A 16603-nucleotide genomic window follows, 5' to 3' on the forward strand; every position below is an offset into this window, starting at 1 on the left:
CAAATGCCACTGCAACGTGATGTGCTGAGGACATTGCCATGGCACAGCTGAGCAAGGGCACCTCAGGAACCTCAGGATCTCCTGGACACGGATCTTGCCAAGAAGCAAGAGGTTACATCTCATTTTTCCTTCCCTGGGATGTTTTTGGGGGGTGAGAAAAGCAATGGGAGTCCCCAGGCTCAGGAGAAGCCTCTTGGAAGACACCAAGCTGGGACAAGGGCTGCTCCTGCCATGGTAGGATGCTCCCATTTTGACACTTAAGGTGGGAACCCCAGCACACACATTAGCTTCAAAAAGGGATAAAAAGGACCAAAAACAAAGAAAGAAGAGACAACTGTGACATACAATGCACCATACACACCCATCATCCAAATTTCTGAGCCACAGTGAAGGATAAACAGGGTGAAGACGCTGCCATATTCAAACAAAATTCTTTTATTGAAAGTGTAATGGAAATTTCTTCATATTGCTTTGATGAAATGAGAGACAGCAGCTGTAGACAAATATGCTTTTTTATAAACAAATGCAAATGGATAAGGTAAAAATAAAGCATTTTTTTTTAACTTGTACCTTTAAGCAACATAATCACAATATATACACAAAGAAAGCTAAAATAAAGCTATGTTGAAACCAAAGCGTTTCAACCAATACATTAGATAATTACAGATTGTGTCAATAAATACCCAGTTTTTAAACTGTTTAACAGGCGACTTTTTACACAGATACCAAGAAGAAAAAAAAATTATATATTTACAATTCAGTGCCCTGGGGGAAAAAAAAAAAAGAGAAAAAAAATCTTTTTTTCTTTCTTTTTGGCACCAATACAAATAAAAAGAATAAATTATTGAAAAAAATCCACAAAGGCAGGAGTCAATCCCAATCATTCATTAAAAAAAAAAATGTGTATATTATATATATAAAATATGTGTATATATTTTATATATATAAATATATATATGCAGAGAAACCTAGGAATGTTATAAAATATATTAGTGCCAATAAATACAGAACGGTACCAGACTTTCAACTGTCAGTATTTCTGATGCAGTCTTGAAGGATAGCAACTACCACCTAGGGAGATAACTGAAGGGGGGATTTTTACAGCCTAAAAGAAACGACGACGACAACAAAAAAATAATAATAATAATAACAATAATAATAATTATTATAATATATATATATATCCAGGAAATCCTCCATCTGCCAGTAGTATTCCTACAGTCGCCCTCCTGCCCGGCGGGGGGTCCCCGGGGGCGATGCTTTGCGGGAGGATGCGGCAGCGAGCGCGGGGCGAGGACGTGGCTCCGCTTCCGAGTTGACCGGCTCAATTCCAGAGAAGATGTACAATTAAATAGGAATAACAACGATTAAAAAAACCCCCAAGCAACCCAGCCTTCGCCATATTCGTACGCCAGAAGTTTCCTAAATTGCCCGCAGGTTTGCGCGAGGCACCTGTGGATGAGCAGGTACCCAAGAGCACCATCCCTGTCGTCGGGGATAGAAACAGTTCAGCCAATAGAAAAATCCTCGAATCCATATTTTGGGGTTATTTCACTGTGTGTCTCTGCACCCCCGGGAGCTCCTTCCAGCTGCTCCCAGGGCTGTGGGGCTGGGACACCAGAGCTGTGTCCTCCCCCTGTGCTGGTAATGCCAGGAATCGCTCCCATCAACAAATTTTCCAAGGGGGAATTTAAAGCCGAGAGGTTCTAAATCCATTTTGTTTTTTCCATACCACTGGTGTAGGCACTTAGTGTATCACTGACGTACAGATTTTATGACCAGTTACATCTTGTGGCCAAATAGTGTCTTGTTCTCAAACTGATTTAAATAGCAAAAGGCCAAGGCAGCCTCCCGTATCCTTCCTATACATGATCATTTATCTCACTTTAAAAACCAAAAGCCTTTAGTTTTTCAGCTTTGTCTTCAGGTATTGTTCTTTCTTCCCTCAAAAACCGTACTCAAAGGATAAATAACCCAGTAAACTTCATATCCATCTGTTTTACTTAAATCACCTGATTCACCTCCATAAAAAATTAGTACAATCAGCCTGATCCACTGGATTTTGGAGCTGCGACATCCTCGGTGTTCGGGAGTCCTAAGGAGCACTTGCTGAGGAGCTTGAGCACAGTGTTGCTGTTTTGGCTTTGCTCTCCCAAAGCCCCCCCCGAGGGCTGCAAAGGTCCTTATCTTTACACCTCCCCACCACTGCTAACAGTTCCTCTGCATATTCAGGCACCATAACTGATGGGGAAAGATCTCATGGCCAAATCCTCAGGAAATTAAATAAATTATAAAATAATTTACAAAAAGGGGTTGGGTTTTGTTTTGTTTTGAGCTAGTTCTTTGTTATTTCTTAAATAGTTGAAGGTTTTGCTTGTTTTGCTCTCCACAGGGATATTACGGAGACCAGACACCATCTGAGGGCTGAGAGAAACCAAGGAATGTTGCACAAACGCCTCCCTCGTCCCTGCCCTCCCACCCACTTGTGTTCAGCATTTTTAGAAATGTGAAGTGAAGACCAAACAACCAACATCACTCAGAAAAACCAGGGTCATCTTCCTGTTGAAGACCTTATTGCCCTTCCAGGTCATCGACAAACCACAGTGCTATTCACGTACTACAGGTAGAAAATAAATAAATACAGATATATTATGCAAAAAAATATGATTGTACACATAATACATCTGAGGTATCACCAATTTAAATAAGGTTTCATGCTAGTTCAAGCTTCGGTGGCTAGTTAAATTCTGGAATTTGCAATAAATAGATGAAGAATGATTATGTATATAGTGTATGGATCTCTTCTGTAAACCTCGTCCGATTTAAACGCAAGAGCAGGTTGGGCTGACTCTTACGCAAACCACAAATTTTTTACAATAAATACAGCTTCAAAAAGTTGTCTTAAAAAGTTCCTGCAACACTGAAACGTTTCTAGAAGGGGCTGTGTGTACGACTGGCAACGTTAGCGAGGAGTATTTCTCAACGGGTCTTTTCATACAAAACACAAGGAAATTCTTACGTGAAAGTCTTTTTGCCCTCCCTCCCCTCCCCATCCCATCATGAGAGTTTAGAAATTTTTGCACAAACAGCGAGAGAACTGATTGTAGCTGCAGTATGTCAAAACGTCCACGTTCTATAAAGACCAAAAATAGTTTATCTGCTTAGAAAGTCTTTCGTTGTTGTTGGGTTTTCCTCCTTATACTTGAGTAGCACAATGTCATCCTTCTGGTGAAAGTTTGCCCATCCAACTGTTCTTCCATTTTCCTTTCAGCTCCAGTCCTTGTTGCCTGAGCCACACGGGTGTTTCACACTTTCACCGTCTCCATCAGCGATGACTTGATGGCATCCTCCAGAAGTTGATTGTCTGTGAAAGGGGCTGGGGTTTCAGGGACGGATTCAGACAAACCAATGAGGGACTCCAAGAAACAGGAGCCCTGATCTCCAGCTTGCGGGAAGCCTGGGAAATTAGGCAACTGAAACTGTAACGCTGAGAAGTTATCGAGGTTCTCGTACTCCTTTAAGGAGTTGTAAAGCGGTCCCAAGTTATAGTCCGAGAAGGACTGGAAGAAATCCAAGGAGTCAGAGGAAAGGCTGAGGTCGGCGTAGCTCTTGGAGCAGGGCTCGGTGGGGGATGAGGCGCAGCAGGAGAGCCCATCACACCGCGTGTGGGCAGCATCCTCCAGCAAACCCCCGCTGTCCTGGTTGGCATTCTCGTCCAGGCACTCCGAGAGGTGGGACAAGTGGCCAGGGACAGGCTTGGCCTCACTGCCATGGTCCTCAATGAAGAAGTCAGCAGGGTGGAAGCAGCTGAGGTCATCCTGGCCATGGCCACCCTCCTCCTCAGCATCCGAGTCGTTGAAGTGAAGGATGCGCGCCAAGCCATCGTCGTCCACATCCGACTGGGATTTGTCGGAGGGGAGGCTCTCGTAGGGCTCCTCCAGGTCTTCACTGGGGTGGGAGGAGATGGAGGAGTCCGTCATGTCACTGCTGCAGCTGTTCTCCCCCAGGGCCTCCAGGTCAGGGCTGAACTGGAAGGCAGGTGCCAGCGGCACTGCGCGCTCCTCCAAGGAGCCCTTCCCTGCCGTGCATCCCAGAGGCGGGAGCCGCTCCCGGAAAGGGGGCTCGGCTTCCAAAACCTTCTCACTGCTCTGCTGCTGCTTCTCCAGCTCCAGCTTCATGATGGTGTGGATGAAGTGTGTCTGCACACGGGCCTGGTTGAACTCGATCCTGCCCTCGGTGTTGCCACAGCCATCCTTGGTGCAGCCGCAGGGAAAGGAGGTGTGATCCATCTGGCACAGGGAGAAGAAGAGGTGGAGGATTAGGATCAAACCAAGCGGCACAAAGTCAAAACCGCCTGCAACTCACCCACCCCAAGAAACCAAGTAACAGCTGAGGAGAGAAAAAAAAAATAAAAATGCCCTGCTCTTTTGAAGGGGTGTCATAAAAAGTTGGATTTCAGTGAAGAAAATCAAAAGATTCAAAAAGAAAGCAAAATATAATGGTCCAAACGGAGACATAAGGGGGCAAACGTGAGTTTTTCTATTTATTGCTATTTATAGATATCATTATCTGATCTGCAGCAGCCACTAGAGGGGGGCTGTGGCCCACACATGGAGCACCCGTGTGCACCCATCTGACTGTGTGCATCCACCTATGCCACCTCCAGCCTCCAAACACCACAGCAGTGCCCAGAATAGGGAATACGGCTCCTCAAATGCAGCTAGGCAGGTACCCATAAAAAAATAAGCTGAAAAATATAACACACTAATTGAATACAGAGGGATTATCCCACTGTGCAGGTGGTCTGCACAGCTCGCTGTGGGCTGACGCTCAGCTGACACTCCCACGTTCTCCTGAGCGCGCTGGGAGTTGTGACACACGCCAAGGGAAAACAGAATTAAAAATAAAACCAGGGGGAGGGGGAGAAATCGCAGCCTTGTGTGAGGAGCAAGAAGCTTTCCCTTGCAGACATTCCCATGTGGCCCATCTCCAGCAGGAGACCAAGCAGGTACGGGTCTCGTGGGGACACACGTGGTGTGTGCATTCTCGCTGCAGGCTCAGGCACATCCCCACGGCTGCTCCAGCAGCACAGGGATTGCTGCACGTGTGATTTGGGAAGTGGACGCTTTCAAGCAGTGTCTGCCTTGCAGCCTGGAGAGCATCTCCAAGACCTTTCCTAACCTGCTCCGCTCCGAGCATAGCTGGGAGTAGACACACTTTACAGGCTGCTCTAACCCTGTCCTGCTGGCTCCAAACCCCCCTGCTCTAACACACAGCTGGAGCCATGGTGCTTCCCCACGGCCAGAGGTGAGGGCAGTACCTGACACTTAATGCCTGCCAAGCTGCAGCTGCAGGTCTCCGGGTCGCAGACCTCCCGGCAGTCACAGCCGCAGTCCTCCCGGGACAGGCGGATGTTGTGCAGCTCCCGCTTCTCCTCCTTGTCAATCTTCTTCACCCCCACGGCCTTCAGCAGTGCACGTCTCTTCTTGGCAGGGTAGGGCTGCAGGAAGAACCCATCCTCCAGGTCCACGTTGCTGACGTCGATGTCGTCGTCGGAGATGTCATCGATGGTGAGCTGGTTGGCCTCCTGCGACTCCTTTGTGCCGTTCATGGTGAGCTAAGGGAAGAAAATGGACAAAGCATTAGTGGCCTGTTGAGGATGCAGGGCCATCAGCATCCCCAGATCAGGGGAAACGAGAAAGGAATGACCTGCCCCCTCCATGATGGCCAACTCCAGGAACAACATCTGCGTCAGAGCCCCCAAAGACCTGACAGGGGCTGCTTCCTGGGATATCAAGTGTCTAAATCAGAGATGAAAAGGTTTTGGGAGATGCTGAGAGGAGTCTCAAGTCTAGGAATAAAGAGGTACTACCAAAAGAATAAAAACATCTTCAGTGTCTTTTCCATCACTTTTCAAAGATGGAGAACCAAGTGAAAAACCCACACTGGAGCCTGTGTTTTTTGGAGACCCAAACAGGGCTAAGGACTGCTGCCCCCTGGTCTCAGAGAGGCTCCTACTGAAAGCTGGCCAGCTACTAATGACATCCACCAACTTCTCATCAACCCAGCCCCATGCTCCTACTCACTTTCCATTTCAACGCTTCCAACTTCTCCTCTTTTAGTTTCTCTTCAAGTTTCCCCCGACGGACATTTTCCTGCTCCTTTGAAAACTCCGCCAGCGTGAACTGCCGGGAGGAGCTGTGTTTGCTCACCATCCCCAGGGTACAGCCCCCACGACTAGGCACGCTCGTGAACCCCTGGCAGCGTGGGAAGTAAAACACAGTGACCCGGTCAAACTCCACATTGTTCTTCTTTAGTCGCTTGGATTTCTTCAGGATAGACGTGGCTAAAAATGGAGGGGAAAAAAAAAAGGCACAAAGTCAGTGCTGCCATCCTGGAGATAGAATAGAAATGTTACAAACAGGCTGTAAATATCACAAACACCAGGACTTATAATTACTCTCTCAACAGGGACATGATAGGACAAGGTTACATCATTGCTTGTAGCAATCAAGGCTACATCGTTGCTTGCAGCAATCGAGGCTACATTATTGCTTGGTGGTGTTTTAGCAACTAACACTTCAAAGGTGGGATGAGGATGGAGAGAAAAGTAAGCCAAGTCCTTCTGCAACGGAGTTGCCGATGAGATTGACCCTACGAAACGGCTGCTGCTTCTCCTTCCCGCATGACTTCCCCCAGGAAACACACATTTGCTTATTCTTCACGTGCAGCAGAGCATAACGAACAAGCAACCAGCCATCCTACACGTCTGTCTCTCTAAACCCACACACCCTGCCCCACATTCAGGAGCCCATGGTCTGCTCCTGGGATGCTGTAGCACTGGCACTCCAGCACTGCATGGCTCCAGCTTTTGTGGCAGGGCAGAAAGTAGCCCAAATGGCTGGGGTTTTTTTCTGGTACTTCCTTTCACCATCCACTGGGAGGAACTCTGAATCTATAGTTTATTCTCAAGAGACTCATTTGAGAGCAGCTGCAAAGATGTTAATCTTCGTGCAGGTGATCCCAGGGTAAACATGGCAACACATGACTCTGGTTTATCTTAAACTGCTGAAACATGCTACACACCATTTAAAGAGGAGCCTCTCCAGAGATACCTGGTCCTGCACATCTGCACATGCAAACACAGCAGATGTAGGGGGACTAATTAGTCAAGGCAGGTTCAGAGTCAGTGAGTTTCCACGAATGTAGCTGGCCAAGAAAGCAAAGAGAAGCACAGCAGTACTGGGCTACACAGCTGCAAGAGAGTGGCAGGAACAAGAGCCAGCTGCACCCAAATTTGGTGGTGGTGGGTATTTTTGGTCCTATTCTTTGCTGATGAATGGGTGCTTTGGTGGCCACCATGGAAATTATGGGAAGAAATAACCCAGAAAGGATGGGCGACTCCTGCAGAGCTGGGACTGACCCCTGTTCTTCAGGTGGAAGAGACATAGGCCAGGAGCCAAAAAAAGGACTGTGAAAACCTGAGGGGCTTGGCTAGTTTGGCTTGGCCCCGAAGGCTGGGAAAGTGCGAGACTGGACAGTTAGCTGCACCCACATTTCACAGGTTTCACTTGCCAAAATACAGCGTTTCAGTTTCATGGGAAAAAAAAAAAAAAAAAGAAAAAAGAAGTGTTCACCCAGCTGTGTCAGCAGCTTCTGCTCAATAGCTGGGGGTTCACACTGGGTGCTGCAGTCGCTCTGATGATATCTTTGCGCTGCGCGTTGCACTTTCATAATAACCTTGACTCAATCTTCTAAAACACGAGCCCTTTATCAAAAGGCAAGTTAACCACTGCGATCATCTATCGACTGAGCTGCTGCACTTTGGCATTTGCTTCTCTCTCCCTGCACCCCTCCTCTGAAATTGTTTTCCCATTCCTGACCCTTTTCCAATTGAGCCAGGGAATACAAAAAGTTCATTGTTTTGTCACAAAACCTGGGAAGACAAGCAAGAATGAGACTCTTTATTATTACAAGACTTCTAAAGCCTTTTCAGACCACTGTGTGTTTGTGTATGTCTGCTAAGTGGACCTTAACTGCTATATACAGTGGGTGTTCAGTATAATTTACTAGGCTGAACTATTTCTCCACCGTGAAGATGTTCCTTTATTGTATCTTTTATTTTTCCCTTCACATGGCAGATAAAGGGTTTTACAACCTTGCCTCCTGTATGTTTTCCTAAAAGCTCTCAAAACTGATATTGCTGGGAAAACAAAATAGCATTTATCTGTACTAGCAGCGGAGGCAATGTCAAACATGTCATGTTCTTTGGCAAAGTACCCAACTCATGTAGGAAACGAGTTCTGAAATGGTAATTACACTACTGGTTAATCATTTTTGAAAAACAGTGTTATGGGCCTTTGCTGTCTGATTAATTTTTGCCTGTGGAACAGCTTGACAGGGAATTGAGGGCTGGTGGGATGATCCTGCAGCATGGGCTTGGAGGCATCCACATGCCTCTGCACATCCAGGTCCTTGGGTTTCTATTCCTGGAAATTTGGACTTCAGCAAAAATACGATAAAGCAATGACAAATACTGGGAGGAAGGGCTGAAGATCCTGAGGATGCTGAATGATTATAAATTGGTGTCATGACAGGCATTACAGCCACTTCCACCCACAAAGGTGGGCTCCAAGGGGGGACTCTGCGTGGTGAAGACCCACCAGCATGCTACAAAAAACCCATGCAGAGGCATGGCTGATCCCAGGAAAGGGGCTGCTGGAGATACTCACGGGTGAAGCTGGACGTTAAGGCAGAGCTGGGCTTGGGCTCTCCGCGGGAGCTCTCCTCGTCAGTCTCCCAGCCCGAGGATGCTGAGGAGGAGAGGGGGGAGCAGGAGGAGGAGGAGCAGTAAGTACTGTCATCTCCCAGCTCTTCATACTTCCTTTTCAATACTCCGCTCATGGTGACGCCGTATTTTTCATATAACTGGAAGACAAAGGAGAAAAGCAAAATGAAGCGTGGGAAATACTGGCAGTTTCTGATGATGAGCAAAATGGCTTTAGCCTCCTCCCCCCCCCAACAAGGCTCCTCCACCAGATCCACTTGGCCATGCAGGTGCGATTCCCAAAAAGTGCTCCCCCCAAAATACCACACCTTACTATGCTCGCTGTGAACACCTGCTGAATCACTCTCACATTTTACAACACTGGAGAAAAAACAACTATCCCAGGCAACAAACTGTCCAGAAACCAATTCAATCAACACAAATGTTATCAAACAGTAAGTATTACGTTTTGCTTACTAATTCTTTTATGTTCGCTCTCCTTACCCAGATCGCTTTCTATGCAGTTACAGCTTTAACGTCTTGCTAATTACAAAAATAAGCCAGTTTGCAGAGAACAATCTGTTGGCATGATTTACTTGCTACAGCCCCCTGGGGAAACAGACTTATTAAATGAAGCACTGAAATACAAATATATCAACTGTGAAGAACAGCCCTTCTCCTCACAGTGCCTTTCATAGTCAGTCCCCCATTCAATAAGCTATTCTTGTTTAGGCTGGGTTATGTATCAAGCATAGTAGCAATTAAAAACAATGCAGCTAATTAAAAACAAAGAAGCTCTGTATTTGCCTAGATTCCTAAATTTCCTTCGTGCTTTGCCCCTGCTCATCCTAAAGAGAAAAAAAAAAAGAAAGAAAAAAACCCAAAATAACTGTGTTGCATCTTTTTAAACTTTGCTTTTATAAAGTTTGTACAATTTCAGGCAACAAAAAACAAAACAAAACAAAACAAAAACAAAAAAACAAAAACAAAAGCCAGAAAAGCTACAAACTTTGCCTACAATAGGTTTGGACAACACTCTCAGGCACATGGTGTGATTCTTGGGGTGGTCTTGTGCTGGGCCAGGAGCTGGACTCGATGATCCCTGTGAGTCCCTTCAACACAGGATATTCCATTATTCTAATGAATATTAGCTCCCACCCAAGCTGGGATGCTCCTGAACCGATGATGGACCATTCCACCTTTTAGACACTGGCAACACCACCCCAGCTGCCCCTGCTTCTGCAGAAGTCTCTGCCAGCTTATTTTGAAGCCAGTGAGCCATTTCCAGAACTGAAACCCAGGCTGCTGCCAGAGGGGTGACTTGCTTCATCCCCATCCCACCAGGCTGTAAGACACAATCACAGTGGCAGAGATGCAGTTCCAGCCCAGAAACTCCTTCCAGCAAGGAGGGGAGAGCCCCAGCAACATGGGATGCTACTAGCCACCCCATAATACACAGAAGCTAAAGCATGCCTAAAATTTGGACAACACAGAGAGTAAACAGCCCCAGGATGGTGACAGCGCAGATATAGGGGTGCCAGACACGAGCCCCCATCCCCTCCCACCACCTGAAACTCCTCCACAGGCCAAATTAATCCTCTGCAACCTTAACACTTTCTCACCCTCTTTTGCATGTCTGAAGTTAATTTAAGTCCCTGAAACAGAAAAAAGAACACTAAATCTGCCCTTCTGACAGCCCTAAGCAGGCAGTACAGACCCCACACCAGCTTCAAGAACCTCCCCATGATGGGATTTTCAATATCCCGACAGCACTGTGCAGTATCACGTTGCAGGATGGGAGCACATGCAGTACCTTCTAAGCTCTGCACCAACCCTCGCTAATTATGTTTACCATCAGCTTCCCAGGAGACAACAGTCCCCTAAAAGGTCAGAAAAGTCTCCAGATGAAGCAGTTCCCTGGCCTGAAGAAGTTAATCATTTGCTGCAGCACATGTTTATGGGGCCAGTACATCCCCCACGGCCCCGAACTTGGGGGATGGGGAGAGGTGATCCCTCCATCCCTCCTCCTCCTCCTGCAGACCTGGAGCTGCAGGTGGTTTTGCCACAGAGCAGTTGTTGGTTTTTTGGCCTTAATCCAAAATAGATGCAGAGAAGGTGGATTTGGCCACCCTCCAGCCCCAGCAGCACATGTCCTACCCAACACCTGGATTAACCCCTTTTCTGCCTGCTCCACAGCAAAGCTGAGCTCACAGGCAGCCACGATACCCAAACCAACGACCTGGCTGCATTTACAAAATATTATAGTTTTATTATTTTTATATATATATGCCTTCTGCACTGTCTCACATTTGCTTTAGGAAAACAACCAGGAGCACACAAACCCTCCAAATCCAAGGCAGGGGTCCGAATCAAAGCCTGGGCTGCAGCCAGAGGTTTACAGACCCCATTGTCCACCTGGAACGGCCAAAAACTTTGCAAAAAAACCCCCACAGCTAGCTTGAAAAAGCATCAGTTTGTGCCACAGAGTGGTCACTCACTGCTCCAAAGGACAACTCTGACACTGCCAGCGAGGGAAGCCACTGTAGCCAAGGGAGGGAAAAATCAGCTCCTCAGAAAGCCCCTAGGGGACACATCCAACAGCAAACAGCCTCTGAGATACAATGTTGATCACATCCAAGCCTTGTGGGAGACACCAGAGGGTGGTGGAGCAGCCAAGATCACTCTGCTGAGACAGGCATAACTCCCAGGTCCGGACCAAAGATGCAACCCTGACACTCAAGTCACCTGCAAACCCACCAGCCCCTCAGGAGCTGCATCACATCCCCCCAGACCACACCACAGGGAAAACCAAAGTGCCCTTCTCAAGACAGAGAACTGAGCTAACACAAACACCAAGCCAGAGCCAAGGCAAGCTGTGCAGAAGATGGTGCAATTCCATTTATTTATTTTTTAAATACTGTCATCAGCCAGAAGGATGAAGGGAGGTGTGTGCAGCTCCCATCTATGAGAATGAGCCAAATGCATAGGAAAAAAAAAAAAACAACAAACACTTCTGGCATGCTGTCTTCTTCAAAACACCTATTGTTTTGTTACTGCAAAGTAGGTGTCGTGCAAACAGGATTTTCAATTAATGGGAAAGAGCTGGTGAACCTGTTGCCCACCAGCCAAATACATTAATTTTCCTCTCTAATGCCTTCCCCCTTATTGCTGATTTATGGCTGTGATGTTTTCCAGGTGATGTTTTCAAATCCTTCTCAGGAGTGATGTAGTTGGGCTGCAGCCATTGGTACCCACTTCTATCCACCCCCAAAATATCCTCTAGATGGGGGTATTCCTGTCAAAGGCAGGACAATCTTCTCCTCCCCTCCTCAGCCCAGCACATGGGACCAGACTTCCCACCAGCAATTTGGATGCTGCCTTTAAACCCATGCCATCAAAGCTTTTGGCCACTCAGCCAAAAAAGCCCAGAGGCTCATTCAGACACAATGAGGATATTTTAATTGCAGTAATTTTGTAAGGAACCTTAAATTCACAGCAATGTCTTACAAGGAAGCCCTAAAAATGTCCACAGTAGCATAAAAAAAATAAATATCTATATCTAAGCTTGCCATTGCAAATCTCTGCAGGCACTGCCGAGTGCAGGATTTTACCACCTTCTCCTTCTTTTTTTTTTTTTTTACATAACCTGAAATAAAATAATCCTATCTTCCTTTTAGTTGCCAAAAAAGACATTCTGTTCTTGGCTAAGACTTCTTACTCATCTATTTTACTGAAAACAGCTTTTGGAACAAGTACATAATGCAATGGATCAAACCCGCAGGAATTCCTCTCTGGCACCAGAACTCCCACTATCCTGGGAATACTTTCTAACAAATATTTAGCCCAGATGTGCATTCCTTTCTTTCTCTCTCCCTCCTTTTTTTTTTTTTTTTTTAAAAGCATTAAAGTTTGGGTGGGGGAATTAGGGGGGGCTATCTAGTTGGGGGGAAGGGAATCGAATCTGCAAAGTCCCATTTCTGGCACTCAGCAAGTCGCAGGGTAAAGCTCTAATACACTGGAATGCGAGGAATTAATGTTTTAACTATCCTCCTCTTGGACGACGTCTCAACAGTAAATATTTCGAGTAATTTAGATTTAAGAAGGTTTGGCATTTGTTTAGCCAAGCGCAGAGGAAGGCAACTAAAACTCCTACCAGTGTCCAGTCCCCGAGAGACTGCACAAAGAGGCATCGTGGCTTTGGGCAGAATTATGAGGAGAAGATGTTTCGGTGTTACATTTTGGGGCTGCAGATGTGCTTTGAAGCGACAGGCGATCGCAGCAGTGCAAGCAAAGCAAAGGAAACTCCTCACAGCGAGTCCAGCAGCTGCCTTTGCTTGTGCCACAATTCCCATGGTATTGCAGGATAATGCCTATGAGCAAGGGTATTTTAAATTTTGAGGGTTCTGTTGGTGAAGCATCCTAAAGAATGGAAGGATCCCAAATATTTGCATGAGTTATTGAAAGCAAAGTTTCTTTTGCCAAGCAATTTGGGTAACACCAAGAAAACAACAATCCCTGCTACCCCACAAACCTCAGTGCAATGCACTGAAAATATTTATTTTCCAGTGACTTTTTGAACTGGCTTGCTGACTTTAAAGCACAGCCTGCAGCCCGGGAGACAAAATGGACTCATCCCAGTACACCAAGGTGGACTCTTCTCGGCACACCGGGACGAGGGCTCGGGCGCCGGGAGTGAGTTAACAACTCCGCTGAGCCATGAGTCAGAGCGGCTCCCGCTCCCTCCCCCAGAGCTGCAGTGGCTGTGCAGGTCTAGCAGGAGTAAATATTAGTTTAAAAAACACCACCGCATATTTTAGCCAGGTACGGCTCCGAAGGCGACTCGTGGGGCAGAGCTGAGGGAAGTTTTTGGGGTTGGTGTTTATTTGCACTCCACCGTTTATTGCGGGTAAAGCGACCTCGGTGTGAGAATCACCAAAAACTGGTGTGGAGCTGAGCTTCCTCTTTAGCTATCCCAGAAATTTGATGTCTAACAGCAGTGGTGATTCCAGTAACACTTCTGGGGTTATTTAATAATCACCACACTATCAACACTGATTCACTGCTCGCTCATTTAACTATTTTAATTCTTTGCATATTTACTTAAGTGGTTTCCCCAGTGCCTCTGTGACAGCCTCCGCGATGACAACACTTCCCTATTTTGGGGCTGCCGGAGCCAAGGCAAGTGGGATCATCCCATTGGGACCCTCCAGGGGACAGTCCCACGCGTGTTCCCAGCCACGCAAAGCTGTGCTTTCCAGTTCAGACCAGATTATTTTCACTCAGCTGGGTCTAAGGTTTCATAACCTTGCTCTGGTTAAAAATAGCCTCTGCCTACTATGCAACAGCACAACCCAAAGTACCCCGTGCCATGGAGCAGGAGCATGAATCAGTCCAGAGCACCACGAGTTTATTCTCCTGTCAGAGACCGAACAAGCAAAGTGCCTTCCCTGAGAAGAGCATCAGAAGTCTTTACTCCATCTCCTAATTTTTAGACGGCCACAAAGAAAAAAAAAAAAAGGCTTGTCAGATTTTTCTACCAAGCCCTTATTTCTTGCTGACAGCTTGAAAGGTAAATAAGAAACATTAGCAAACACATTAAAGGTTATCTGACATGGCCCGAATGAAAGGAGGTTGGGATGCACTCGGCGCTGATTGTGCTGTAATAAACACGAAAACAGCATAGTGTGCTTTGTCTAGGAAAATCCTCTATTTGATCACACCTCATGAATAATTCACACCAGGTTTCCATATTTGTCCTCCTGTAGGTACACGCTGTGCGTTACCTTCCCTGCTATATATACGCACGCATTTCCTGCGCTGAATTATTAAAGGCTTTGCCGGGAGCTGCAGAGTCTCTCCATGCGGAGAACAAACTCACCCTCCTGAAAATAAACCCAGCCCCCTCACCCCTTGATGGGCTTTATCTGCAAACTGCTCAGCAGAGGAAAACTAAAATAATTTTCATGGAAAAATAAAATAAGAAAATAAAGTACTAATTGATGATGAATTCCTAGTAACAAATGACAAGACTGGCAGTGCTGGGTTAAGGGTTGAACTCGATCTTAAGAGGGCTTTTCCAACCTTAACGATTCTCTGATTCTATGACTCCGAGGTTTGTAAATGGTTGTGAGGGTTATTCTCTCCATCCATCCCACTCAGGCATTCCAGGCATTAGTAAGGCTGAACTGCTTTAGGAAAGGGCTGTCCCTATGTGTCAGCCTCTTCCTACAGCGACATTATGTAACTCGGAGGTGACAGACACTTTGGAGTATGCCGGGGGGAGGGGAGGCAAGCAAAAAAAAAAAATTACAAAAATCTAAGAAAACTTAGTAGTTTGGGAGGTTATTCCTATTTTCCCCCTTTTTCTCAGGTGGGCTGTAAAAGCCGCGATGTTTTATTTCGGGAGGCGGCGTGAGGGGGGGGGTTGAGGGGTGCCCCGCTCCGTCTGTCCTCCCGTCGGTCCCTCCGTGCGCCCGTCGGTAGGTGTTGCTGTAGCGACGGGAAAGCATCCCCAGCCGGGCGGATTTGGGGAAGAGCGAGCCGGCAAGGCTCCCCCCGTCCCCCCCCAACCTTTCTTTCAACATCAAAAAAATTGGAACCGCAGCCGTGAAGATGGAGCACAGCCTGGACTGACGGAGGGGGGGAACTCAGCGCTACTCCTAGTAAATATTATAAAGGTGCTCGCATGTCCGTACAGCGCTGCCGATGGGAAAGTGCGGGGGTGCCGGGGGCGCAGCAAACCCCCGTACCCCTTCCTACAAGGAACGCCGTCCCGCTGCCTCGGGGGGGGTGGTTCCCACAGCTTCCCGCCGGCTCACTCCCAGCCCCGGCCCCGCCGGGCTCCGCTCGCCCCCGGGCAGGACCAGCGCGGCCAGACGGCGCCGCTGCGGCGCGACCGCCCGGGCACGGGCGGCGGGGACCGCGGGAAGGGACCCCCGGGCGAAGGGGACCGTAGACGGACCCCCAGGCGAAGGGGACCGCGGAGGGACCTCTGGGCGAAGGGGACGGCGGAGGGACCCCCGAGCGAAGGGGACTGCGGGAAGGGACCTCCGGGCGAAGGGGACCGTGGGAAGGGACCCCCGGGCGAAGGGGACCGTGGAGAGGGACGCCCGGGCGACGGGGACCGTGGGAAGGGACCCCCGGGCGAAGGGGACCGCGGGAAGGGACCCCCGGGCGAAGGGGACCGCGGGAAGGGACCCCCGGGCGAAGGGGACCGCGGGAAGGGACCCCCGGGCGAAGGGGACGGCTCTGACCGGGATCCCGACGTCCGAACCCCGCGCTGGGCAAGCACAGACCTGGCTCCGAGCGGACCCCGGAGCCGCAGGGTTGGTGGAACACGGAGCTCTCCCCAGCCCCAGCGCCGCTCCCCCCCATGCCCATCCCGGCTGCCCGCGGCGGTCCGTACCTGCGGCGGCGGCGGCGGGTCTCGGCTGCAGCGGCGGTGCCTGGCGCGGCGCCTCCCGCTCCGCTGCCGGGGCCGGGCCGGGCTGCGCCGCCCCGCGCTGCCCTTTTCCGTCAGTGGAAAACTCCGGGCTCTGACGCAGGCGGTGACAGGAGCGGGGCCGGCCGGCCCGCCCGGCTTCCTGCCCCCGCCGGGCGGGGCGCTGAGTCAGGGGCGGCGGGAGGCACCGCCCCGCACCGCCCCGCACCGCCCCGCATCTCAGCGCACCGCCCCGCACCGCCCCGAACTCCCGCAGGGACCGCGGGCACCGCACAGCCCCGCACCGCTGTGAGACGGCGAGAGGGGGCACGGGCGGGAGGGAGGCCCCCAAAGGGATTTGGTTCCCACGGGGTGTCCCACACGGGCACGGGGTGGACCCCAAAGTGTCTCTGAGT

At 48.8% G+C, this 16603-nt stretch overlaps 1 protein-coding gene across 1 annotated transcript; it reads right to left on the reverse strand.

The window, feature by feature from the left end:
* Positions 1-419: 419 nt before the first annotated feature.
* On the reverse strand, positions 420-16288 carry CSRNP1 (cysteine and serine rich nuclear protein 1). Its single transcript, XM_064638970.1, has 5 exons — positions 16173-16288; positions 8733-8928; positions 6087-6346; positions 5321-5617; positions 420-4289 (listed from the first exon to the last, which is right to left on the reverse strand). The coding sequence occupies exons 2-5, from the start codon at positions 8902-8904 to the stop codon at positions 3306-3308; spliced, it is 1713 nt and encodes a 570-aa protein (XP_064495040.1). The 5' UTR covers positions 8905-8928; positions 16173-16288; the 3' UTR covers positions 420-3305.
* Positions 16289-16603: the final 315 nt, after the last annotated feature.

This window comes from Pseudopipra pipra, chromosome 1, assembly GCF_036250125.1.
Source record: "Pseudopipra pipra isolate bDixPip1 chromosome 1, bDixPip1.hap1, whole genome shotgun sequence".
NCBI classification, from domain to species: Eukaryota; Metazoa; Chordata; class Aves; order Passeriformes; family Pipridae; genus Pseudopipra; species Pseudopipra pipra.

Bases quoted from the DNA above. Each gene is read 5' to 3' on its own strand.
- CSRNP1 (XM_064638970.1), bottom strand. From the start codon at position 8,904: ATGAGCGGAGTATTGAAAAGGAAGTATGAAGAGCTGGGAGATGACAGT. The intron at 6,347-8,732 runs GTGAGTATCTCC...CTCCATTTTTAG, and splicing joins CTTAACGTCCAGCTTCACCC to CCACGTCTATCCTGAAGAAA. The intron at 4,290-5,320 runs GTACTGCCCTCA...TCCCTGTGCCAG, and splicing joins TGGCAGGCATTAAGTGTCAG to ATGGATCACACCTCCTTTCC.